This window comes from Lacerta agilis, chromosome 3 (genome assembly GCF_009819535.1).
Source record: "Lacerta agilis isolate rLacAgi1 chromosome 3, rLacAgi1.pri, whole genome shotgun sequence".
In the NCBI taxonomy this organism is placed as follows: domain Eukaryota; kingdom Metazoa; phylum Chordata; class Lepidosauria; order Squamata; family Lacertidae; genus Lacerta; species Lacerta agilis.
This window is the reverse complement of record NC_046314.1, coordinates 117,290,915-117,315,175: the sequence shown is the minus strand read 5'-3', so window position 1 is coordinate 117,315,175 and position 24,261 is coordinate 117,290,915. Positions and strand designations below refer to the sequence as shown.

Here is a 24,261-nt window from a genome sequence, read left to right as displayed (position 1 = left end):
CAGCTTCCGGGCCTGTGCTCCCACCCTCCACCGCAGGAATGGCGCTGGTAGACGCAAGGAGGCCCCCCCCAGCACCTCCCTTTGTGCTCCTCGACTGAGCAGGGGCGAAGCTGTCGCCCCAAGGCCAGCTCAGCTCTGGGCTCTCCTCCGTTGTGGCCGCCGCGGTGGCGGAGGCTGGCAGGGGGGCACACGCCTGTGGGCGCCCGGACGGCCGGGCTCCGCGCCCGTGGCTCAGCCGAGGAGAGGCGGAAACCCAATGGACGAGACGAAGCCGCCCAGAAAGAGCAGGAAATTTAAGGGTCACCAACAGAAAAGGGGGGCCGGTCGGTTGGACTGGGGTGGTTTGAACCGGGGAGAGGATGGGCGGGTGGAGACCCTCCCGTGGGGGGAGGGCCCGTCCTCTCCCTCCCTCTTGCCCACCAGCCACCACCTCCTCCTCTTCCTCCTCTCTGGTGCCCCTTCTCTTTTGTTCGGGGTGGGGGGTGTTGTGTTTGAGACGCCTCCTCCTCCTCCTCTGCTTTGCCAGTTCCGAGGGCGGGTGTCTCTTTAGACGCAGGCAAAGTACTCCTTCAGGGGGGCAAAGAGGTGGCGGATCACTGGCACGCTCCAGGAGCGACCCAGGAGTCTCTGCCTCGCCAGGCGGCTCATGTTGGAGACGTCGGTGTAGTGGACCGGAAAGCCAAAGACCCTGCGGGGACAGAAGAGGGGAGGGGGGCAGTCAGCCCCCAGCAGCGTGGCAGCAGGCTCCGGGGGGGGGGGGGGGCCCGTGTGCAGGGAGCCAGGCCCCCAGCACAGAATAGTAGAGTGGGAAGGGAGCCCCCAGGACCATCCAGCCCACCCCCTTCGCAAGGAAGGCAAGAGCACCCACCTCTCCATCTCGGTGCACCACAGAATGTCTTCCTTCTCGTTCATGAAGACGGGGAAATGCTGGTCTTTGCCTTGCTTGATGGAGTTGGAGCGAGTGGTGATGGTTCGCACTTTGCTGAACTGGGCAGGAGCACAGAGGGTGGAGGCAGGGTCAGCCGGGGGTGGGGGTGGCGACTGCGGGACGTCCACCCTGTCCCCCTTCTCCTCCGCAGTCCCGGCCCATGATGAAGCCAGGGCCTCGCCTCTCCCAGCTCCCCCTTCTTTGCCTGACCCCTCTGCCCTGGCTCCCAAGGGGACTCCCGCTGCCCCCAACTCTGGCTGGCAAATGCAGGGGGCACTGGAAGCTTCCAGCAGAAGCGGATGCCCTTGGCTTATTCTCATCAGGATATAAGGAGAAGCTGCTGGATCAGGCCCATGGCCCTTCATATTCAGGGGCCAAGCAGGTGCTCCAGAGGGAAACCCACAAACGGGAACTGAACAAATCTCCCTTCCAACTGGGATGCAGGCGCATGGCTGCCTTGCGCTGTGGAGACATTGAGTCTCTCATAGCCCTCCTCCTCCTCCATGAACTGGTCTGCTTCTCTCTGGAAGCCATCCAGGTGGGTGGCCTTGCCTGCCTGGGAGGTCCGGCCACTTGGTGACTCCTCCTTCCTTCCTTCCTTCCTTCCCTAGAGGCCCTTTCCCCTCCTGCCCACGACCCCCCCCCCCCCGGCCCCAGTTCCCCGCACTCACCTTGGCTATCCTGCCATGCTCCAGACACTCCTGCAATTCCAACTTATCATTCACAGTTGAAGCCAACGGCCTGCAGGGGAAACAGACAACTGATCAGTCCAGAACAGGGACCCCAGGAGCCTCAACGCCCCTCCCTGCAAGACTCCCATCTCCTGGGCCACAGCCTCACACCTTCGCCCCCTCCCCAAGCCCCCTCCTCACAGATGTGTGCCAGAGGAGCTGGCAAGCGGGCTCAAGTTTTAATCCATTATTATTATTATTATTATTATTATTATTATTATTAATCATTATTATTATTATTATTTCATTTCCTCTCTGTCCCAACGCAGGCAAAGTGAGGGTTCTGGCAGGACCTCACCGCTTCCTTGTCAGTGGCGGGTTTCTGGGTGTCGGCGCCAGACCTCTGACCAACCTGTTCATGCCGGGCAGGTTCCCCCAGAAGTAGCGGGCTCTGTGTGCTGCTGAGACCTCTTTGGCATCGATCATCACCGGGTTGGACTGCAGCCGAGAGAGAAAGGGGGGGGGAGGAGGCAGGGCGTCACGTGGCGGGCAGGGCGTTGTGGGGGACGGGCTGCCCTCAGGCCGTCCCAGTGCCTTTTGGGGAAGGGGCAGAGCTCAGTGGCCCAGCGCCCGCCTTGTCTGCAGAACAGGCACCTCCAGGGCAGGCTGAGCCCTGCCTCAAGCTCTGGAAAGCCACTGGTGCCCGTCAGTGCAGTAGAAGGCAGCTTCCTATGCCCCTGTGCCAGCCCTGCCCTGCCCACCGGAGTGCCTCATTGAGCGGAAGGTGCCCTGCAGTTCAACCTAGAACTGAATGAGATTCCTGCCTCACAGGGGGTTGTACTAGACGACCCTTGGGGCCCCTTCCCTCTCCCTAGATTCCCCTAGATTCCCTCCTAGATTCCATCCTTTGCTCTCTTTCCAATCGACCTCCCCTTGAGCAAATCTCTATCTTGCTGGCTGGCAATAATGTATTTATTACTGCACAGGTTGCAAAATTTGCCTTGGCTGCAAGAAAGTTGAGAGCTAGGCACCAAGGCAAGTATACTAAGGGGGTGTGTGAGAAGTGGAGTGCTGAACTTACGCAGGTGTGATTTTCGCATTTTTGTATGTTTGCTTTGCTGCTGCTGCTGCTGTTGTTGTCGTCCAGTTTTAAATCAATTATTTGTATTCTATGCATTGTGACGGCTTATAGCTTTTAGCAATAAAGATTTCATTCATTCAATACCCTGACCATGGGTAGGCAAACTAAGGCCCAGAGGCCGGATTCGGCCCAATCGCCTTCTAAATCTGGCCCCTGGACAGCCTGGGAATCAGTGTTTTTTTACATGAGTAGAATGTGTGTTTATTTAAAATGCATCTCTGGATTATTAGTGGGACATACAAATTTGTTCTCTTTTTTGTGGAAAATATAGTCCGCCCCCCCCCAAGGTCTGAGGCACAGTGGACTGGCCCCTGCTGAAAACGTTTGCTGACCCCTGGCCCTGTTTGACAACCCTCACCTCACCCTGATTGACTCCTGGAACAGAGCATTCAGCTTCTCAGACGGAAACTCTTAAACCACCTCATTTCTGACCTGGCTGTCTTGTTCTCCCCTGGGGTGCTAACAGTCTGGATTCACTTAGAACAGAGAGAGGCTGCCAGATGTTGCCCCCTCCCTCAGATGCTGCCACCTTCCCAAAACCCAGACAGCCAGCAGGAACAATAGAAAAGGATCCAGAGAGACACAGAAGTGATTGTCACATTGATACCCCAATTTCCCTTCAAGGAGGCCTGCATGGTTCTGCCCCTCCTCATTTAATCCCCAACAACCCTGCGAGGTAGGGTAGGCAGAGAGCCACCTGCTGAGCGTTTCCTGGAAGAGTGGGGGATTTGAACCTGGTGCTCTGCCACTCTAACCGCTAGGCAAGGCTGCTTTTCAAGCACCGGCATGTGCAAGGTGAGCCCTGGAAACACTCAGGTGCCCTCTGGTGGCAGGAGGGACTCCCTGCGCCTGAGATACAGCAGAGAGGCGGGCAGGTTGTGCCTTTGGAGATGCTGCCGTTCCTGTTCTGGCTGCTTTGGCTCAGATCCGGCACGTTGCCCCAGGAGGTTGCTCCTCACTCTCCCACCCAGGGACATTCGGAGGGCAGGCAAGGAAGGAAGGAAGGAAGGAAGGAAGGAAGGAAGAAAGAAAGAAAGAAAGAAAGAAAGAAAGAAAGAGAGCTGCCAAGCCACCCGCTGCCCACCCTCTCACCTCCAGGAAGCGAGAGATGTCTCTTTTGTCGCTGACGCCCATTGCCACCACATTCTCAAAGAGCCAGAAAAAGGGCCGCTCGTCTCCCTCCTTGGGCCGGGCCTCGTGCAGCAGCCGGTAGAACTCAAAGAAGAGTCGGCCCGTGCCCTCTGGGGTGGGAGGGGAGGAAGACCGCAGTGAACGGGGGCTCAAACCCAATACCAGACCACGAGACGCAAAAGCTCCCTTTGCAAAGCCCCTCCAACCCCCCTTCTGTGCTCACACTCCAGGGGGTGCGAAGGAATCCCCTTCTCCAGCCCCCTAGGCAAGGGAAGGGAAGGGAAAGGACCCCTGGTCGGTTAAGTCCAGTCAAAGGCGACTTTGGGGTGCAGCGCTCGTCTTGCTTTTTAGGCCAAGGGGGCCGGTGTTTGACCGCAGACAGCTTTCCGGGTCATGCGGCCAGCAGAACAACGGGACATTGCGATGGAAGCCAGAGCGCATGGAAACGCCGTTTACCTTCCCGCCGCAGCGGTGCCTATTTATCTACTTGCACTGGTGTGCTTTTGAACTGCTAGGTTGGCAGGAGCTGGGACAGAGCAGCGGGAGCTCAGTCATGGGGATTCGAACTCAAGAGGCTCAGTGGTTTAGACCACAGCGCCACCCACGTTCCTAGGCAAGGCAAGACCCTAACCCTGGGCTCACAGCTATCAGTGACACAGATGATTTAAACGGCTTGGAGGTAGTTCGGAATGTTTAGCCTGGAGAAGAGAGGGCTGAGAGGAGATAGGAGAGCCATCTTCAAATATGTCAAGGGCTGTCAAATGGAAGAGTGAATCCTGGAGGGTAGGATTTGACCCAATGGCTTCAAGAAACAATAAAGGAGATTACAACTAAACATCAGGAAGAACTTTCTGACAGTGAGAGCCGTTCGATTGCTGAACCGACTCCCTCGGGAGGTTGTGGCCTCTCCTTCCTTGGAGCTGAGATTCCTGCATTGCAGGGGGTTGGACTGTATCAGGCCTTCCCAAACTTGGGTCTCCAGCTGTTTTTGGACCACAACTCCCATCATCCCTAGCGAGCGGGACCAAGGATCAGGGAGGACGGGAACAGCTGGAGACCCACGTTTCGGAAAGCCTGGACCAGATGACCCAACCCGACGATTCTTCGGCTGCGAGAGCCCCGGCAGGGACCGGGAGGGGGGCACCTACCGTAAAGGCCTTTCCTGGCGGGGTTGACGATGGAGAGGTCATTGCAGGGGCTTCCTCCAATCACCAGGTCGAAGGGCCCCCACTCCTGTATCTGCAGTGCGGAAGGAGGCAGGAGCGTCAGAGGCGGGAAGGGCACCCCCTGGGGCTGGGGTCCTGGGCCAGCCTCAGCGACACCGAGGGAGGGGAAGCCCCCCCCCCCAGAGCTCCACGTACGTGTTTCTGGGTGACATTGCGGACGTCCCCAACATACATGATCTTGCCCTGGTGCCGCACCATCCCAACCGTGATGGAGTCCTCACACACCTCCGAGGCGATGTAGCGGTCCACCTGGATGCCCAGGTCCTTCAGCACCAGGAGACCTGGAAGGGGGGGGGAGAGTCACAGCTGCGCAAGGGGGGGGCCCGCACCCCAGCATGGCCCTCGCATCCGGGAGAGGGGTGGGGCTCACCTGTGGCAATGCCGTCAAAGAGCGAGAGCACCCGGATGGGCTTCCTCTTCTCGGCGGGGACCGGGGGGTAAACCTTTGGTGGGTCCTGCCAAGATGCAAAGAGAGGGGATGTTGGGGTTGGGGTGGGCAAGAGAGGAAGGCAGGGGACTTGGGGGGGGGTGTAGTAGAAATTACAGGACAGCAGGCCTGAAACTCAGGCGGGGGTGTGTGTCCCGGGGATTTGCATGTGCAGGGAAATTTGTTCAAAGTCAAGACCCCTGGAATTCCCCCAGGGGAGGGAAGGTCGTGCGAGGCTTCTGGGAGATCTCATGGGGCCAACGGAGATCTTGCAAGCCAACCAATGTCTCTACATAGCTCCATGCTTCTTTTGGCCATCAGGGTATATCAATATACAGTGATGCCTTGGTTCTCAAACGCCTTGGTACTCAAACAACTTGGAACCCAAACACCGCAAACCCAGAAGTCAGTGTTTTTCCGGATGTCGAACGTGCTCCCTTTTGAGTGTTATGCTTCCGTTTTGAGTGTTACGCTGAGGTCTGTCTGTTTTTGCTATTTATTTTGCGTTTTTGTGGCTTTTCTGTTTTGTTTTTGTGACTGTGTGGAACCCAGTTCAGCTACTGATTGATGGTGTGACTGCAGTACATTATTGCTTTCATTTTATGGATCAATGGTCTCGTTAGATAGTAAAATTCAAGTTAAATTGCTGTTTTAGGGGTTGTTTTTAACAGTCTGGAACGGATTAATCCATTTTGCATTAATTCCTATGGGAAAGCGGACCTTGGTTTTGGAACGCTTTGGTTTGGAACAGACTTCCAGAACGGATTAAGTTTGAGAACCAAGGTGCCACTGTACTGCCATGTTTAGCTGGTGATACATTGCAATGCTGAAAACCAAATCTCGGCCAGCCCAAATTCAGGAATATCTGTGCAGGCGAAAGTCATCTTTGCGTGAGTCTGGTGGAGGGCAGGCCCCTTGTTCTCCTCTCTCTCCTGTCCGTTCCCAGAGAATGCGACTGGATTTCTACGCATGTATAAAGCCAAGGCGATGGAACGCCATTCTACAAGCATTTAACTGCCTTGAGACCTCCGGGTATAGGGCGGTATATCAAATCAACCAATCAATCAAAATAGCCCGTGCAATTTATAGGCCTGGAGCCCCCCTTGTGTGGCTTCCCTCCTGGCCGCTGCTGTGCTACGTTGCCTTGAGCATCGCAACGGAATAAATCCACTCTTGCGCTCAGGAGCAGGGCCACTGGCCGGGCAGGACAAGCAGCTTCCCAGAGGCCTCGGCAGGGCGCAAGGGCCGGGGTGTCTCCTGCCGCCTCCTGAACCATCCTGGCAAAAGGCCACCCCAAGACCCCCCCCCCCTGCGCACGCGCTGCCCTGAACTTACAAACTCTTGGTCGTGGTTGTTGGCGAAAAACATCTGGAGGCGCGAGGGCCAGTCTTCCCGCCGCCGGAGCAGGCCGTAGATGCCCTTGTGCCCACACATGTAGCAGTTCCAGGGGTCTTCCTTGATCGCCGCCTGGGCAGCGCCAGGGCCCACCAGCAAGTCCACGCACTCAACGCAAAAGCACCTGCGGGCAGAGTCCAGCCGTCAGTGCTCCGGCCCAGCAGGCACGGGGCGAGGGAGGGATTCCTGACTCTGGAAGTCTGAAGAAGCTCCGGTTCACTCCACTGCCTGTGGGATCACCCTGGCACTGACTGGCAGGGGTTCCTCCCAGGCCTAGCCCAACCCAGACCCAACTGCTGGGCAAATCTTTCCTTATCCCTAGCCTGAATGTTGGAAGATTTGGGGCAGATAAGAGAAAGCCCTAGTTAAACTGTGGAACTCCCTCCCACATGAGGCAGCGATGGACTCCGGCTTGGATGGATTTCAAAGAGGATGGGGCAAATTCACGGAGGAGGAGGAGGAGGAGGAGAGGGCTATCGATGGCTCCTAGCCAGGATGGCTCTGCCCTGCCTCCATAGTCAGAATGAATGATGTTTCTGAATCCCAGTTGCTGGAAACCGCAGGAGGGAGAGTTGCTCTTCTGCTCACATCCTGCTTGTGGGTTTCCCTTTGGGGAGTCTGCCTGGGCCATGGGGCTGGTCCAGCAAGCTTTTCTTGTGGTCTGGTTCCCAGCCTGCTTCTGCGCGATGCACGGCTTCCCCTTGGCAGGCGTCTCCCATGCAGGAGTCAGAGGGAAAGCCGACCCAGCTCCCTCCTCCCGGCAGGCTCCTTCCTCCACAAGCAGGAAGAGGGACACAAATGCTTCTCTCTCTTTAATAATAATAATAATAATAATAATAATAATAATAATACCCTTGCCCATCTGGCTGGGTTTCCCCAGCCACTCTGGGCAGCTTCCAACAGAGCATTAAAAACAGAATAAAACATCAAACCTTAAAAACTTCCCTAAACTGGGCTGCCTTCAGATGTCTTCTAAAAGTCAGATAGTTGTTTATTTCCTTGACATTCCTTGATGGGAGGGCGTTCCACAGGGCGGGCGCCACCACCGAGAAGGCCCTCTGCCCGGTTCCCTGTAACCTGGCTTCTCGCAGGGAGGGAACCGCCAGAAGGCCCTCGGAGCTGGACCTCAGGGTGCAATAGTAGCAATGGCTAGGGCAAGGGGAGGTGTCTCCTAGTGGGTCCCCTGGCCTTACGGAGGGCCACCAGCTGGGGGGGGGGGCAGGCAGGTGTGGAACCCTCCCTCTTAGCCCCCCCCACCCTTTGGCTCACCTGCAGCAGTTGTTGTTGCCACACATGAGGACTTCCCGGCCGCCACAACAGATGGTGCAGTAGGACTGGTAGCCATCATCGTCATACTGGTAGGCGCATTCCAAAAAGCAATTCTGGTTGTGGGGAGGGGGGGCAAGAGGAGAGAGGAATGAGGGGGCCTTCTTGGCGCCGACGGTCAGCTGCGATTGTTGCCTCGCAGCGGGTTGGGCTAGATGGCCCTCGGGGTCCCACCAAACTCCACAATGCTACGGCTCCATTCCAAAGCCCTTTGCAACACACTAACGGGAAAGGCGCTGGCTGCCCCCTTACAGGTGGGGCACAGGCAGAGAACAGAAGTCTCCCTCTCCCCTGCGGGCTCCTGCCACCCCCCAGCAACCCACTCGCTGCCTCCTCCCTGCAGGCGATGACAAGATTCCCATTATTTCCACGGCTTGTATTTGCATTCTGGCACCTCAACGCCTACCTTGCAGTTTTGGCACATGCCTCCGTTGAAGAGAGGGTGCTCCAGGGTGACATTGAGGCTCCCGCAGGAGATGCAGATATCTGGAGGGGGGGGGGCGCAAGGGAAGAAGGGTTAGGGCGGGCGAGGGGAGGGAGATGGGAGCTGCCCCCTGCGCCCCCCACTTGCAATTACTACCACCCACCCCCTTTGTACATATCTGTTCCCCCTCTTCCAAAGGCACACCCAGCAACCTCTGGACCGGACCCGTAACATTACGGCCCTTCCTGATGGACCGGATGGAGCTGGCAGCTGCAAGGGGGGGGCACAAAAGACCCTCCGGACTGAGTGACTGCCACTTATGAGGCGGGGGGAGGATGCACGGACTCTCCTCGCCCCCCCAGGACCCTGCGGCTTCCGGGGCCAGGAGGAGGGCAGCATCTCTTGAAGGGAAGCGCTGAAAGCGGACATGGAAAATTGACCCCCCCCAAAATGCATGGGGAAACCCCCCCCCCCCGCTTCTGTGTAGCCGAGGCAGCAAGGGCTGAGGCTCACCTTCAATGTTCCTGCACTTCTGCCGGACGTCGAAAACAAGACGCTCTGCGGAGGCAAAGGGGGGGGGGAATCAGTGAGCAGAGGGCTCCGTTTCCGTTATTTATAAAAATATTTATATACCGCTGCTTCCCAGAAATCTATCACAGCGGTTTGCAACAACAGGAAAGTGCAAAACAATACATAAAAGTAATATTTATCTTTTTTTTTTTTCAAAATATTTATTACACCACTGTACCATAGAAATCTATCACAGCGATTTACATCAATATCAAACATACAGGAAAAGACTTAAAAATTTAAAAAGTTTTTATGAAGATGGGATATTGACAGGCTGGAAGGTGTGCAGAGGAGGGAGACCAAGATGATCAGGGACTGGGAAACTGAGCCTTATGAGGAATGGTTGAAGGATCTGGGTATGTTTAGCCTGGAAAAGAGGAGACTGAGGGGAGGCAGGAGAGCCATCTTCAGATATCTCAAGGGCTGTCACATAGAAAAGGGAACAATCTTCTTGTCTCCTGATTTAGAGGGTAGGACTCGAACCCATGGCTTCAAGTTGCAACAAAGGAGATTTCGACTAGACATACGGAAAAACTTTCTGGCAGGAAGAGCTGTTGGACAGCGGAACGTTCTCCCTCTGAGCTCTGGGCAAAGGCTTTGCCCCTTTCCTGCAGAGTCCTCCATGACACCTCGGGGGGGGGGGCACAGCCTCCCCGCCCCCTAACAGCCTATTTCAGGGTACCGGGCTGCCCAAAGGAACAGCTGGCAGGGTCTCTCAACCCCACTCCCCCAGCACAGCACCGGCCTCTTTGGGACAAGGACTCTGTGCCAGAGTTGCCAGGAGGGGCGGAAGAGGAGGCCAAGGGGCAGGGGGGGCAGGAAGGTTGCCCAGGGGCTGCAAGTGACAAAGCACAGAGGCAAGAAGGGCCCCCCCACGCCCTGCATCCCAGAAGGGGGGAGGCAGGGATGGAGCCAAGCCCAGCGCTTGGCTGCACAGGGAGAGAGGACACACTTATGGGGAAACCTCTGCTCTAACCACTGCTCCACACAGCCTCTCAGAACACCTCAACACCCTAGTTCTATGCGGGTCTTTCTCTGCACAGGAGGAAACTGGGGCAGCTACTCCAGCAAGCAGAGGAGGAGGGGACACCCCCAGATGGAGTGGGGTACAGAGGACCAGGAACACTGGTCGGGGGGGGGGGGCGCACGCACAGCAGGCCAGCTGCTGCCCTACAATGCCTCCCCCCTGCCCCTGCCCCCAGAAACAGCTGGGCCAGAAAAGTCCTTCATGCGGCACAGAGTTCAACTTTGGAACTCCCTGCCACAGGAGGCAGCCAGGGCAGCCAAGCAAGGCGGCTTTGAAAGGCAAATGAACGGAGGAGGAGAGCGCCGCTCTTGTGCTCAGATCCTGCCTGCAGGTTCCCCACAGGCTCCTGGAGAGCTGCGTTGGTGAGAGCATGGTTGCAGGTTCGATCCCCAAATGGGAGAGCTGCCTCTTCCTGCATTGCGGAGGGGGAGGAGAGGACCAGGTGACCCCCTTGGGCCTGATCCAGCAGATCCTTCTGGTGGCGCTACATCAGAGAAAGCGGGGAACCTCTCAGACAAAGCAGGCCCCCCCCCCCGGTCCCCAGCTGACCTCTGGTGCGCTCGTCAATGATCTCCTTGACCTTGGGCTTCTCCGCTGTGCTTTTCCTTGGTCTTTTGGCGGGGGGAGGGGGGGCGTAGGCAGCAGTTTCCGGCTCCACCCACATCTCTGTGTAAACTTCTTTGTAGGGGTTGCGCTCCTCTGCAAGGAAAGAACGGGGATCGGCAGGGCGTTATGTGCTGGCGAGGGGGGCAAGCCCCGAGTGCGAATCTAGCTCCGCGGTCCCTTGTGCGAGGATGCTCCTCTCCTTGCTCTCACCAGGCTTCGGGGACAGGAACCCCCAGGGTCTGCCTGCCCCCCCCCCCGAGACACCCCCCAGCCCCTGCCCCACTTCCTTACCTTCTGGCGGCTCCAGGCCCTTGGGGCCAGAGGGCTGGAAGCCCCCCAGGGCCCACTCAATCATCTGCTTGTTCTGGATCTCCACCACTTTGGACGTGTCGGTTTCGTCATTCTCCGGGCAGGAGGGGAAGATCTTGCCTGACCGGCTACTGGCCACCTGCGGGGGCAGAAGGGACAGTTCGCTCAGTGGGTAGAGCACCTGTGTGCATGCAGAAGGGTCCACGGTGCAAACCCCAACGGCAGCATCTCCCTGTCTTAAATCCTGGAGAGCGGCTGCTGCCAGTCCGAGCGGACAATACTGAGCTCGGTGGGCTCAAGGGTCAGCGCAGGCTGCTTCCTATGCTCCTGTGGCAGCTGATTCAGGGTGGGGGTTTGGCTGGCAAAGATGCCCCCGCTGGACCCTCTGCAGGGGAGCCTGGGCTTCCTCCCACCTACTTGTGGGTGCATATGCATCTGCCCCCCGGCCAGGCTGGCTGTGGGTCCTGCGGGAGGGGGGGGGGGAGGTTCCCCACACATTGGTTTAGCCTGTTTGGCTTTCCTGCACAAGCAGGTTGGACTAGGTAGGAGACCCTTCCAATCTCAATATGTTGCTTTTCCAAGGAAACGCGTTTTCTTCCTCTGTGCTTCTGGCACAGATGGGTGTGGGGCAGGTGAGGTAGGCTGTGGAGTGGGGGGCCAGGTCCCTTCCCAGCCCGAGCTGGTCTGTGGGGTGGCGTGAACGCAGGGCTGTCTTCAGCATATGTGGTGCTGGGGTGCAAAGATCCGCCCGGCGCGCCCCCCCCTTCCGGCTGCCTAGTCCCAGGTGCGCAGGAGGGCGGAGCCAGCCGGCCACCTCAGCATCTCGCTGACCTGGCCGCCCCCAATTTGTGGCGCAGAGCCACCCGCAGAAGAGCCCGTCGCGGCGCTCCAACCGACGAGCGGGCTCTTCCCCAGACTCAGCTCTCGGGCCCCGAACCCTCAGCCTGGCACCCCTGGGAGTCCCGCACCCCTAGCACCTATGGGTAAGACGGCCCTGCCTGGGGGGGGGGGGGCGCTTGTCCTTTTAGAGGCTTCCTACCTGCCTGCAAATAGGGATCAGGAACGCTGGCCAGGTGGGAGATGAGAACGGGGTGTGTGGGTGTGTGTGTCCAGAGTCAGGCCTTACCTGCAGCACCTCGTAGATGGCTTTGCGGTACATGGGCTGCTTGCTGTACGTGGCCTGGTGGAAGGCGTTGGAGAAGGAGCTGAGCGGGAGCAGCTTCTCCACGCACACCTGCCGTAAAGAGGGGGGGGCATGGGTGAAGATGCGGAGCCCTCCCCACAAATCCCACGGGCGGCCCAGGCAGCTGGGGAGGCCGCTTTCACCCCCTTTTGGAAAACAAATGTTGGAATGAGGGCGGGGTGGAGTTTGTTAGGGTTGGAAAGCAGAGTGGAACTGCGGAACTCCCTGCCACAGCAGGCAGAGGTGGCCCCCAACTTGGAGGGCTTCCAAAGAGGACGGGACAAGATCACGGAGGAGGAGAGGACTCTGGGTGGCTGTTAGGCAGGATGGAGGCAGCCGTGCTTCTGAATTCTAGATGCTGGAGATTGCAGGAGGGGAGACTGGGGCTCTTGTGTTTGGGGCCCTCTTGCGGGTTTCCCTTTGGGGCACCTGCTTGTCCCCTGTGGCAAGAGATGCTGGAGCAAATGGTCCCCTGGCCTGATCCTGCAGCCTCTTCTTTCACGCAGAGGACCCTGCCGGCCTCCAGGGGCTCAGGCCAGAGCAAGCAAGCTTGGCTCCCCCCCCCCAGCCCGCCTGCGTCCCCCCCGGCCACTCACCACAGAGAACTTCCCGTCGCCAAACCACATCACCCAGCGCGTTCCCTCTGCGGCTCGGCTCCTGCCCGTCATCCACCAGGAGACGATGCGTCCCGGCCACCAGGAGAAGCCCCGCAGCTTCCCCCAGACCAGCTCCCCGATGCCGAAACCCCGGCCGTCCTGCCGTGGGGAGGAAAAAGAAGAGACCAAGAGGCCGTCAGGCTAAGGACGCCCGGCTCTGTTGCAGGTGTGTGTGTGTTTCAATGGACGGAAGAAAAAAGCAAAAGATTAACAGCTGCCAGGATGCTGCTTGCCCAGAGCTGGAAAGACGAGAAGGTCCCCCGTCCCCCCCCGACCAGAGCGGAATGGCAGACCAGGTTGCTGGGCTATGCAGAGATGGCAAAAAGGATCGCGAAAATCAGAAAACAGGAGGATCAAAACTCCAACAAAGAAGGGGGGGAATTTAGACTATACTTGAAAGACCACTGTAAACATCTGGACTCTTTAGCAGGTCTTAAATGACTCTTGTAACGGTACGTTGGCTTTGGATACAATGGAGAACTGGAAAATTAAAGAGTGACTTATAATAAGATAATATGCAGGTGAAAAGGTTAACTAAAGAACCAATGGAGGGGAGTCTAGGGATGAGGGAGAATCTTGTGTCATTTTTACTATTTGTGATTTTGAATGTCAATAAATCTGTAAAATCAAGTAATAACTATTTTTAAAGAGCAAAAAAAGCAAAGATTGAGAGTCATTTGGGGGGGGAGAGTGTGTGCATGGACCTAATATATTATTTTAGAAGTTCTAAATGCCTCGTTGGTGATTTGTTCATCCCCTAACACAGGCACCCCCAAACTCGGCCCTCCAGATGTTTTGGGACTACAATTCCCATCATCCCTGACCACTGGTCCTGTTAGCTAGGGATGGTGGGAGTTGTAGTCCCAAAACATCTGGAGGGCCAAGTTTGGGGGTGCCTGCCCTAACGTGACTTGTGCTGAACTTGCCACGTTTAGCTTATTTTTAAGTGGCTGGTTTGCAAATAGTGCTATATGGATGGTGTCTGGATGGCTTGCTAATCCTTTTCTGTGACTTCTGCGGTATTTGTTCTGTTGTCACTTATCTTCCGCAAGCCGCTCTGGGATTCGTTGGAGGGGAAAGTGGAGCTGAAATTCAGCCGATCCCTCAATCCCCCAGCAGAGGCTGCCCGGGGGTCTCGGAGTGGGGCTGCCTGTGACACGGAGGAACTCAGGCAGTGAGGTGGGGAAGGAGCCTGGAAGTGCTGCGGAGAGGAGACCCCAGAAGGCCTTCTCAAGCTTCTAGTCCTCATTCCACCCTCTCCAGTCCAGTCTCCCTTCTGGCTCCCTCCAACCAGCCCCTTCCCATGCTCTCTTCCCCCACTCCGTGCCTCCCATCTTGCATTGCAGGGGGCTGGACTAGATGTCCCTGTGGGACCCTCCCGACTCCACAATTCCAGTCCTACGCTGCTCCCAGGATCTTTGCCTCCCCTTCCCTGGGGATTTAAGCCTCCTTCCCCTCTTCTCTTCTCTCCTCCGGCTAAGAGCAAACACTCTCCTGGGCGCTCCCTCTCTCTCAGCCCGTTCGTTCTGCCCTGCCAACTCATCTACCCAATGCAAGGTGGGGGGCACCCCATAAGTGCAGTCTTCAGTACACGGCTGCATGGGGGGCAGCAGCGGTTGCCGGCCACACCAGCTTCTCCCGGAGGTGCCCTTGCCTGCAGCCTCTGCCCTGCACGGCTCAAGCCAGCCCCGCCGGGGGGCAGTGTTCAGTGTGGGAAGAAGCCACCCACGGATGTGGCAGCCCGCTAGGGGGCCGGGAGCTCCAGGGGGAAAGACCCCCGTCCCCTGCGGACTCACGGAAGGGCACTGCTCACCTCGTATTCCGGCTCGTCGTCGGCCGACTTGGACATGCCTTTGTCCACGGCCTCGGGCCCCACGGGCTCCGGGGTGGTGGCCACCGTGGGCGAGGCGGGGTCCGTGGGCTGCTGCGAGGCCGGGGGGCTGGCCTCCTCCTCCTTCTGGGGCTCGCTGGGGGGCATCTCCTCCACCGCATTCATCCCGGCAATGACCTTGGCCTTCTTCTCAGCCTGCGGGAGACGGCAGACAAGGTTGGGGTGGCAGACAAGGGAAGGGGCTTCTCTCCCCCCCCTTCCGTGGTGCCCACCCTGACACAGTCACTACCGGGCAAAGCCCTGCCAGCTTGGGGGGGGGGGGCTCCTTGCGAGGACAACAGACGCAGAGAGACATTTCGCCAGGAAGGAAGCTCCACCGGAAGCAGCTGGCAAGCAGGGCAATGCCCTTTCAGGGGGCAAAACTTAGTTTTTGCACATTTCTTCAGTGAGAAAAATATATGTTTTTGGGTGCAAGGAATTCAAATTTACTATTATTTTTGCAACTGGACCACATTTAGCTTGGCAAGTCTACGTTTGACGAAGAAGCACATGAACTGCTTTCGGAAAAGCAAATCATTTAACTGCAAGCCCTTGGCAATAATTTTTTAATGATTTATACACCACTTTATACACATTTTACTTACCAAGCAATACTATATTATATTATATTAATTGGAGCCAAATATTTTTTGAATTCCCACGCTTCAACTTTTTAGCACCCCTTGTTTTGAGAATTTGAGAGTTACAAAATTCAGTATGACCTCGTGGGGTGAGGAGGGCCCTTTCAGCCGGGGGGCCTTGCTCTGTGAACGCAGCAGCGTCAAGGGGGTGGGGTTGTTCCCTGCCTGTCTTGGGGCAAGGAAGGGACCTGGTTGAGACCACCAGAAGCGGCCTCCCACCCCATGCCCAAGGGGGACTTCTTGGGGGTCTCCTCCTGCCCCACAGGCTCTGCCAGCCATGCTGAGCTCACCAATTCCGGTCTGCAGGCGGCCAGAGAGCTCACTGCCAAACAGTCTCAGCGGAACGGAAACCGCCAGAAGCTTTTGGTTAGGGCAGGATGGAAATCCGCTCTGGAGGTTTCTGACCCGCTAAGTCGTTTCTCATCTCTCTCTGTGTTTCCCATCACAACCACCCTGCAGGGCGGGCCATGCAGGAATCCACTGGACAGGTGAGGACGGAACAGAGAGCTGACTTGCCCAAGATCTCGCAGGGAATCCACCGTGTGGGAGGCAGGATCCAAACCACTGACTCCCAGGCAGGAACAAGTATACCCCCACATTCTGGTCCCAAAGACCAATTTTTAGGAGCGAAAAGGAGCGTTTGAGTATTTCGGACAAAATATTTTTAGCAAGTGTCCCCACGTTGCAGGTTTAGGCCTCAAGTAACGGCTCTCTCCCAACCATGAAGCAACAGGCCTATGGGGGTAAAGGAAGTGGGAGGGGGGGTCTCTCTTTGCAGGACCCACCACTGCCTCTCTGGAAGGACCAGGGGCTTTGCAGGAGGCCAGCCACTCGGCAGCCAAAGGGGAGGGAGGGCCCCGAGTTCGAGACACAGGCTGAGGATGCGTGTCTGAGATTTGGGGGCTCAGATGTGTGTTGGCAGCAGCTGCTAAGCACCTCAAGGACAGCACAGAGCAAGCCCCCCAGGATGCCCCCACCTTAAGGCAACGAGAACCGCTCCTTCCAGTCCCACCAGTCTGCTTCTGGCTACAGAATTGAGATGGACGTAAGCAGAGATTCCCAGATTTCGCCTTTTCCCGTAGGAGTACAAAACGCTCCAGGAAGGAGACAGAAGATGAAATCGCCAAAGGCACGGGGGGGGGGGGAGGGAGAGACTGCTTCTCACACCCCAAAGCTGACTAGCATCACAGGCCAGCATCTCCACGAAGTCACCATGAGAGAGGAAAGACCCCCCCCCCAAGTTGGGACAGGCAAGTTGCCCAACTGATGCCGCATTCGGCCTCCCACCCCCAAGCACCCTCTCCTTGGGCAGAATGAAGATAAACAGTGTCCCCAAGGAGGTGGCGCAGGAGAACCTGCGGGTGGATCGTGGCCCCAGGCAACACAGGCTGACCGGAGCTGTGCTCCTAAACATCTGCATGGCAGCAAGTTGGCAAAGGCTGGCCTGGATTGGAGCCCTAGCCCCAGCACAGGGACTCAGCGCCATTGGCGTGGCCCCGACTCCCACCTAAGTCTGGATCACGACGGAAGGAGCCCAGAAGTGGAACCACAGGCCCCCCACCTCTTATTTCTTTCTGTTTGTAACTTCTTGCTTGGCGTTATGTCTTTATACTGCTGCAAACCACCGGGATGTGTTTTTTTATGATGCTGTGGTATTTATACATAAGTTATAAATAAACATCTCCCCACGAGGTCCTCCAAGTGGGATCTTCCCCTGACCTCCTTGTCTGGATCTCGCTTTGCACAAATCCACCTGCTCAAGAATTCCCTGGAAACTAAAGGCGTTTTTTGGATGGGGGGGGGAGCACTCTGGCTCACACACACCCCTTGCCCACCCCAGACAATTGGCCAACATCTGAGACTCTCCCTCTCTTGAAGAACAACAAGCAAGACACCTCTCCACCCCTTTCCAACGGCTCGGGGGCATTTCCGACGCATTTCGTTTCTGCACACGCTAAAAGCAACCAGACCGAAGGAGCGGCGCCCATCCCAAACCTGTAGTTCCCGGAGGAAGGATCTGGCCCAAGAGCCACGCTAAGAAAAGGGCAGCGAGGAAAGTGCAGAAATCTGGAGAGCAGCCCTCAAGTGAGATCTGGCAGAGATGGAAGCGCCCGTTGTGCCCAGGGCTTGGGTGAGAGCCTGCATCCCGTCGCCAGCACAGCCCCACTCTTTGCATGTCCCCAAAGGCAGGTGCAAGGAGGGGGCTCTCTCTGTGCGGCTGCCCCAGATTCCTCAGGCCCCCACCTCCTGGAAACGCTCCCCAGCAAGGACTGTGGCAGCCTCCCCCCCCCCCCCCGAGGCTCCAGGAAAGACCCGGGCAGCCTCTTCCGCTGCCCCTCCAAGCCTCCTGTTGCTGCCCAGAGGGCGGCCAGATCCGCTCCCTTGCGCCAGCAGGAAGCCTCACGAGGAGGACCCAGGGTGGAGGAGCACCTGCAGTCGAAGGGTGGAAGTTGGGAGAGAGAAAAGGAAGGCGCAGAGCTCAAGCTGCAGAACCAGCTCCCACATGAGGCAGGCATGGCGGCCGACTTGGATGGCTTTAGGAAAGGCCGGATTCACGGAAGAGGCCCCCCAGGGTGTGGGATGTAACCTAAGCAGTCAAATGCAGCATTTCCTGTTTGCCTAGAGTGGACACCGACCGGGAGGGGGGGGTGTTGGTCCAGCCAGTTGAACTTCCTATCACACCTGGTCTGGAGCATCCTTCCTTTGCACGTGGACCAGGTGGGCCGACATGTGACCCTGGCAGACCCCACAAAAGGTCCAGTCCCCCAGCCACCTTCCTTTTCTTCTCCTGGACTGCACTGCTGGCTCTCAGCCGGCAGCATGGGGGATCAGTTCCTATATGGGATGAACTCAAACCTTCTTCTGTAACCACATTGCTAAACTTCTTATTACTTTTAAAAGAAACTTCTTGGGCCTTTATTCTTATAGGGGGGATCAAAGGGGTCTGACCAGGAGTAACAGAACTTAAGAGATTCCAATGAATCTGCAACTAGCTTCCTGCTATGTAAAGAGGGGAATTTACTCAGCCGTGGGTAGGCAAACTAAGGCCCGGGGGCCGGACCCGGCCCAATCGCCTTCTCAATCCAGCCCGCGGACGGTCCCGTAATCAGCGTGTTTTTACATGTGTAGAATGTGTGCTTTTATTTAAAATGCACTCTGGGTTTATTATGGGGCATACGAATTCATTCATCCCCCCCAAAAAAATATAGTCCGGCCCCCCACAAGGTCTTGAGGGAAAGTGGACCGGCCCCCTGCTGAAAAAGTTTGCTGACCCGTTAGCTCTGCTGTATGAATAACCCAAGTTGTGCGAGTTAGGGGGGATAATATTTAATCAATATATCCTCTCCTGCTCCCCACAACATTCCCACAGAGGGCTCCTTGCCTCCTCTCCCAGGGAAGGAGAGAATGGGGATGGGGGGCATTGTTCAATGAACAAGCTCCCTTCCCAGGGAATTGCAGAATGGTAGGGTTGGAGGGCACCCCCGGGGTCATCCAGCCCAACCCCCTGCAATGGAGAGGCGGCCAGGGAGATCCACCGCGTGCCCCCTCGACACCAGGTGTCCCTTCCCTGGGCGTCTTTTCTTCCGGTGGCTCCATCCCTCCCCTGGTCACTGTGTTCGGACTCTGCCAGCCAAATGTTTTGATGCTGCTCTTTGCGCTGCAGCCGGCCTGACCCTCCTCCTGCCGCTGATGCTGCAGTTTTATCCTTGCATCGATCGATGGCTGACCTCTTGCATTTTAATACGTTGCTCTTCACTCTGGGGGCCCCACAAAACTTAATAAAGCCTCGTAGAATTAATTGTCGGTGTTGCTATCTGTCAAGCAGCCTCGAGAGCTATCGGCATAATGGAAGTGTGCAACCCCCCCCCCGTTGTTTTTCTTTGGGGGGGGGTGTTATTAGGATGTTTCTGTTTTTATTGCGTCTCTTGTGCTTTTGAGACCTGTGGGCATAGGGCGCTACACAAATTACAATTATGATTATTTCAGGAATAAGGGATGGGGTCCCCTGCAGGAAAAAAGGCCCTTTTCTCAGAGGGGGCTCCCTGCTGCTCCGACCCCAACCTTCCTCTCGCCCCTGTCTGCCTCCAAACTAAACAGCGCCCCCCACAAACTTTCCCCCACTAAACTCTTTTTTAAAAAAATAGTATTTTCTAATTAGATTTTCAAATTTTACAAAGGCTTTTAAAATACAATGAGAACCAAACTCTCCTGTCCGCAGACTCCCCCCCCCATCCTGCTATGGTGCTCTTTTATTCCCTTATAAAGCTGACATTTTATCCATTAAACACGCCGATTCTAAATGGCTAAACTACAAATTCTCCTCCGTTGCTCTACCTGACAACCGTTCTTATATCACAGTGACATTTTTTCCCCAAATATTCCACAAAATTCCAAGAATTCTCCCCCCACACACACTTTGTTCTCGAATTCTCAGAGTCCACCCCCTGCTGAACTCTCTCTTGGTGGCGCAGGAGCAGCACCCTGAACAGCATGGGGCAACGTGGGGGGGTGGGGTGGGCGCCGCCTTGGTCCTGTGGCCCAAAAGCCTTCATTTCCTCTTCCTGTCCCCTTGCAGGTTGTGGGTTTTTGAGATGGCAAGTCTGCGGGAAGAGGCTGTCTTCATTTGACTGCCTGTCAGGCCCTCAGGGAGCCTTTTGAGCTGAAAATTGGGGCAGAAAGCCTGCAACTAAATCAATGGCCGGGGACGGGAGGGGAGAGACCTGCTCAAGGGGGGAGAAGGCTTCTAGAAACGTTCCCATGACAAACCAGGACCCCAAATTTTAGAGGAGGGGATTCTTGACTGCCCCACATCTCCAGATCAAGACGGGTCCCCCCCCACCAGGGGACACTCCATGACCAAACACAATTCAGTAGACAGGGAAGGGTTATTGGGGGGGGCACTCGCATATTTCCCCTCCTAGTCAAATGGGGTGTCCAACCCACTGGGGAATTCTGAAGTTGCCTTGCTGGCTTTCAAGCAGACACCCGGGAAGCCTCCCTATCAAACAATCGGAGAGCTGCAGTATTGGACGGGACCCCCGGGGGTCATCTAATCCGGCCCCCTGCAATGCCAGAATCCAAGCTAGAGAACTCATCCCACAGCTCCTTTCCATAGATATGCTCCTGAACATGCACTGGCATCCGTGTGTCTCAGGGGTGCCTTTGGGGGGTCAAGAGACGGTTGCAGCACCTGCGAAGCATCACCACGGCAGATGGTGGCAGTCATGGTGGCCTGCAAGGCCATGTGGCAGTGGCTAAAGCGCCAACCGCCTGCAAGGCCTTGCCATGGCGCTGGCAGCGGCCTGCGAGGCCTCGCGGTGGCGCAGGAGACGTCAGCAGAAGCAGATCTGGCCTGCAAAGCCTGGCTGCCACACCTTCTGCCACTAGCGCCAGGAAGCCTCACAGGCCACCACCACGACTGCTGCCACCTGCCACCACCGCCACGAAGCCTTGTGGGGTTCCGTTACTGCTGCCACTGCCTGTCGCTGCCGTGAGGCTTCGCAAGTCGCCACTGCTTCTTCCGCCAGCGCCAGGCCTTGCAGGTTGTCGCTGCCGCCGCCGACACATATCGCGGCCATGGCAGTCCCAGATTATTTGTATTCCCTACGACTCATCGCCATGCTTTGGATTGTCCTGAATGCCACCATTGGGTAGCCAAGCCCAAAACTTAAAGTCCTGTTGGGGTGCATTTTGTCTTGCCTGCCGGTGAAACGGACTGTGTGGCGATTGATAACATTGTCATTTATCCGTTTTAGACCCCTTAAGTGGTAGCAGTTTCCAGGACACTGTCCTGTTCGCCTCTGTATAGCTCCATCCTTATTTCAGACATTGTGCCAGATTGCAAGATTTAGCTGTTGATACCAATGCAACGCTTAGCTGGTGATATATTGCAATATTGAAAAGCAGTTATCGCCCGGCCCTTACACACATTGTGATTAGCAATATATTGCCGGCTCAAATATTACAAAACAATTACAACGGTGTGAACTTCAAAGCAGTTTTGGACGATATATCCATAGATCGCCCAGCCCTGGTCTGCAGGGTAGTGCCAAAGCAAAAGTTGTGTCTTTGCTTCTGCCCTGCCCCGCCAAACAGCTGATTCACCCGGTAGCGCAGTAGCTAAAGGTGCACCTGAAACACCTCCAGACCCCCTGAATCACCACGCGGCATATTTTTTTTAAAAAAGTGTTTTGTTTTGTTTTTTAAAAAAGAAATCTTCTGCTGCCACGCTGCTGGGTGAATCAGGTGTTTGGCAGGATAGAGTGGTAGCAAAAGACATGTCTCTTGCTGCCAGGCTACCCTGCAGACACCCGATTTACTGGGCAGCAATTTTTATATTTTTATTTGCTGCCTGTTCTGCCTAGACGTTTTGTTTAGGTGCCCACAACCGAGGTCCCAGGAGCCACATGGCTCCTCCTCGCATTCCTACCCCAGTTTCTAACACTGAGCAGACCCCCACCCCAAAAGCAAGTAGCACCCCATAAAATCAACCATCCCCTGACTAAAGGGGAAGACTTGGTCACCTGCGTAGCCCATAAAGGGGGCAGGAGCTGCATGCTCCCCCCCCCACAATGCTCCCATCTGCTGGCCATTTGCACAAGGGAAAGCAATTGCCCAGTGTGTGTGTGTGTGTGTGTGTGAGAGAGAGAGAGAGAGAGAGAGAGAGAGAGAGAGACTCCTGTCCTCATCCCAGAAATGGTCTCTGCATGCCAAGGACCCAAGAATGCCCTTGGCCAGGAGGATTCAATGGGGGGGGGGAGTGTGATGCTCAGAGCACAGCCAATGATTTTTCTGGGCGCCAGGAGGAGCTAGGGACTGTGGGGATTTGCCCGTGGGTGGCTCCCCCCCCATGTCAGTGGCCCCTCGGACGTTTTAAGCATCACCAGGCATCTCCCTAGCTCTTTGCTTACGATGTCCCTCATCCACCTTGCCCTGGCTAATCCACAGGAAGGTGATGTGGGCTCTGTGTGGCATGGGGGGGGGGCTCAGAATCTGGGGTGGGGTGGGGTGGCTCTGAGTTCTGGGATTCACCTGCAGGCTGAACTTACTGCTTCCTTCCAAAGGCTCTGCATCTCTTCCTAAAAGCAGAGACCAAACTAAGACCCAGAGACCCACTATGGCCCACCCAACTAGCAAGGGCGAAGGGGTCCAGGATGGGGGGCGGGGCGGGAAGGAAACACACAGCTCTGCTTTCCAGGGAAACTGCCCAGTGAAGATCTCATGAGAAGATCTCTGCAGGATCAGGCCAGTGGCCCATCCAATCAGCATTCTGCTCAAATAGTACTGCTCAATAATGTTTAGCGATTGTTGTATTTGTTTAAAAGCCAATAAAATTGTGTATATTATATATATATATATATATATATATATATATATATATATATATAGGATACCGCAATGGGACACCTGCCACTCTCCAGCAACCGGCATTCAGAAGCATCTCTGCCTCCAAGGCAGAGCAAAGCCATTCTGGCAAACCTGCACCCAGAGCCCTCTCCTCCTCCTCCTCCTCCTCCATGAATTTCTCCAATCCTCTTTTGAAGTTATCCAAGTTGGGGGCCACCACAACTTGAGCCTCGTAGGGAAAGCTGGTGGGTCACAGAGTATGGGGCGGGGGGGGGGGAGGAGGATCTGGAAGCCAAAGGAGCCCAGATCGGGTGCCGTTTATTCATTGCAATGTGGGATTTATCCTGCTCTTGTCTGGATTTATTTATACGTTTAGCAACAAAACATGCCGTTTAACAAACATCCGTGTCTCTCTGCTGCGAGCTGCTTTGGGCTCTGAGGAAAAGTGGGATTGGATAAACTAAACTTTAAAAAGTGTTCAGGAGCCTCTGGGGGGGGGGCGCAGTTGCAGCACAGGTGGTGGGCAATGGAAAGGGGGCTTAAGGAGGGAGAAGAGGAAGCCCCCCAGCCGGACGGAGCAGGAGGAGGAAGGAGGCCGTGATGTCTGGCAAACTCTTGGAAAGCAAAACCCAGCCAGGAGGAACAAAATGGCTTTCTCAGTTAAACAGAATCGGAGTCTGAACCAGAGGAGGAGGAGAGGGCAACCTTCCTGGACAAATTCCTCCTGGCGCTAAAGATTTAAAGGGGCAGAATGGGGAAAGCGGCTCTGGATTCGAATTCTGATCCAGACTTTGCCAAGTTCTGCTCACTTTTCTCTCCTAGGCACCAGCTGAACAGAGTCCAGCTTCTTCTCCCCCCCCCCAACAAGGGGCCTGTCTCTGAGCCAGCTGCATGCTGCCCCCAGCCCCGTCTTCCTTTGGGGGGCTGTTGAGAGAGGGGTGCTTTGTTCTCTCTCTCCCCCCTACAATCTTCGAGGTCTCTCTCCGTTCAGGCCTACTCAATCCGCCCGCCTGCGCCTTCCACCTCCGCCTGCAGCCCCTCCCAGCTTCCTTCCTCTTCTACCCCCCCCCCAAAAAAAACTTCTGCTTCGGGACAAAAATCTTGGAGGCAGTAGGATGCTCAGAGGTTGCTTGCTTGGGAGATGGAGTGTGTGTGTGTGTGTGGGGGGGTCCACTTGCTCTCTCCTCCTCCTCCCCACCCCCAGCAGGGACCAGGCCAGGCACGGGATTTTTTTGGGGGGTGGGTGAAGTCTGGAGAAGTGCCGGGGTGGACAGGGGTAAAAGGGAGGGCTGACAGCTGCAGCGGGGAAGGGTCCATCCTGCGCCCCCCCACCCTTAATGGGGGCCCGAGGGAGCTTGGGGGGCAGCCCGCCGCACGGCCCCC

The 24,261-nt window shown here is 56.3% G+C and overlaps 1 protein-coding gene across 2 annotated transcripts in view; it reads right to left on the bottom strand.

The window, feature by feature from the left end:
- Window positions 1-474: 474 nt before the first annotated feature.
- Window positions 475-24,261, bottom strand: part of DNMT3A (DNA methyltransferase 3 alpha) — a 64,976-nt gene continuing 41,189 nt past the window's right edge. The window contains exons 7-23 of one of the 2 annotated variants that reach the window (XM_033145250.1): window positions 14,834-15,046; window positions 12,961-13,119; window positions 12,308-12,415; window positions 11,164-11,320; window positions 10,816-10,965; window positions 9,183-9,227; window positions 8,652-8,731; window positions 8,189-8,301; window positions 6,860-7,043; window positions 5,468-5,552; window positions 5,233-5,378; window positions 5,020-5,110; window positions 3,833-3,981; window positions 1,958-2,097; window positions 1,600-1,669; window positions 869-987; window positions 475-688 (exon numbers count right to left, since the gene is read on the bottom strand). In XM_033145250.1, coding sequence (XP_033001141.1) covers window positions 547-688; window positions 869-987; window positions 1,600-1,669; window positions 1,958-2,097; window positions 3,833-3,981; window positions 5,020-5,110; window positions 5,233-5,378; window positions 5,468-5,552; window positions 6,860-7,043; window positions 8,189-8,301; window positions 8,652-8,731; window positions 9,183-9,227; window positions 10,816-10,965; window positions 11,164-11,320; window positions 12,308-12,415; window positions 12,961-13,119; window positions 14,834-15,046 — 2,151 coding nt within the window. In that variant the 3' untranslated portion in view covers window positions 475-546. The remainder of the gene's footprint in view (window positions 689-868; window positions 988-1,599; window positions 1,670-1,957; window positions 2,098-3,832; window positions 3,982-5,019; window positions 5,111-5,232; window positions 5,379-5,467; window positions 5,553-6,859; window positions 7,044-8,188; window positions 8,302-8,651; window positions 8,732-9,182; window positions 9,228-10,815; window positions 10,966-11,163; window positions 11,321-12,307; window positions 12,416-12,960; window positions 13,120-14,833; window positions 15,047-24,261) is intronic. The other variant, XM_033145251.1, reaches the window with a different exon arrangement.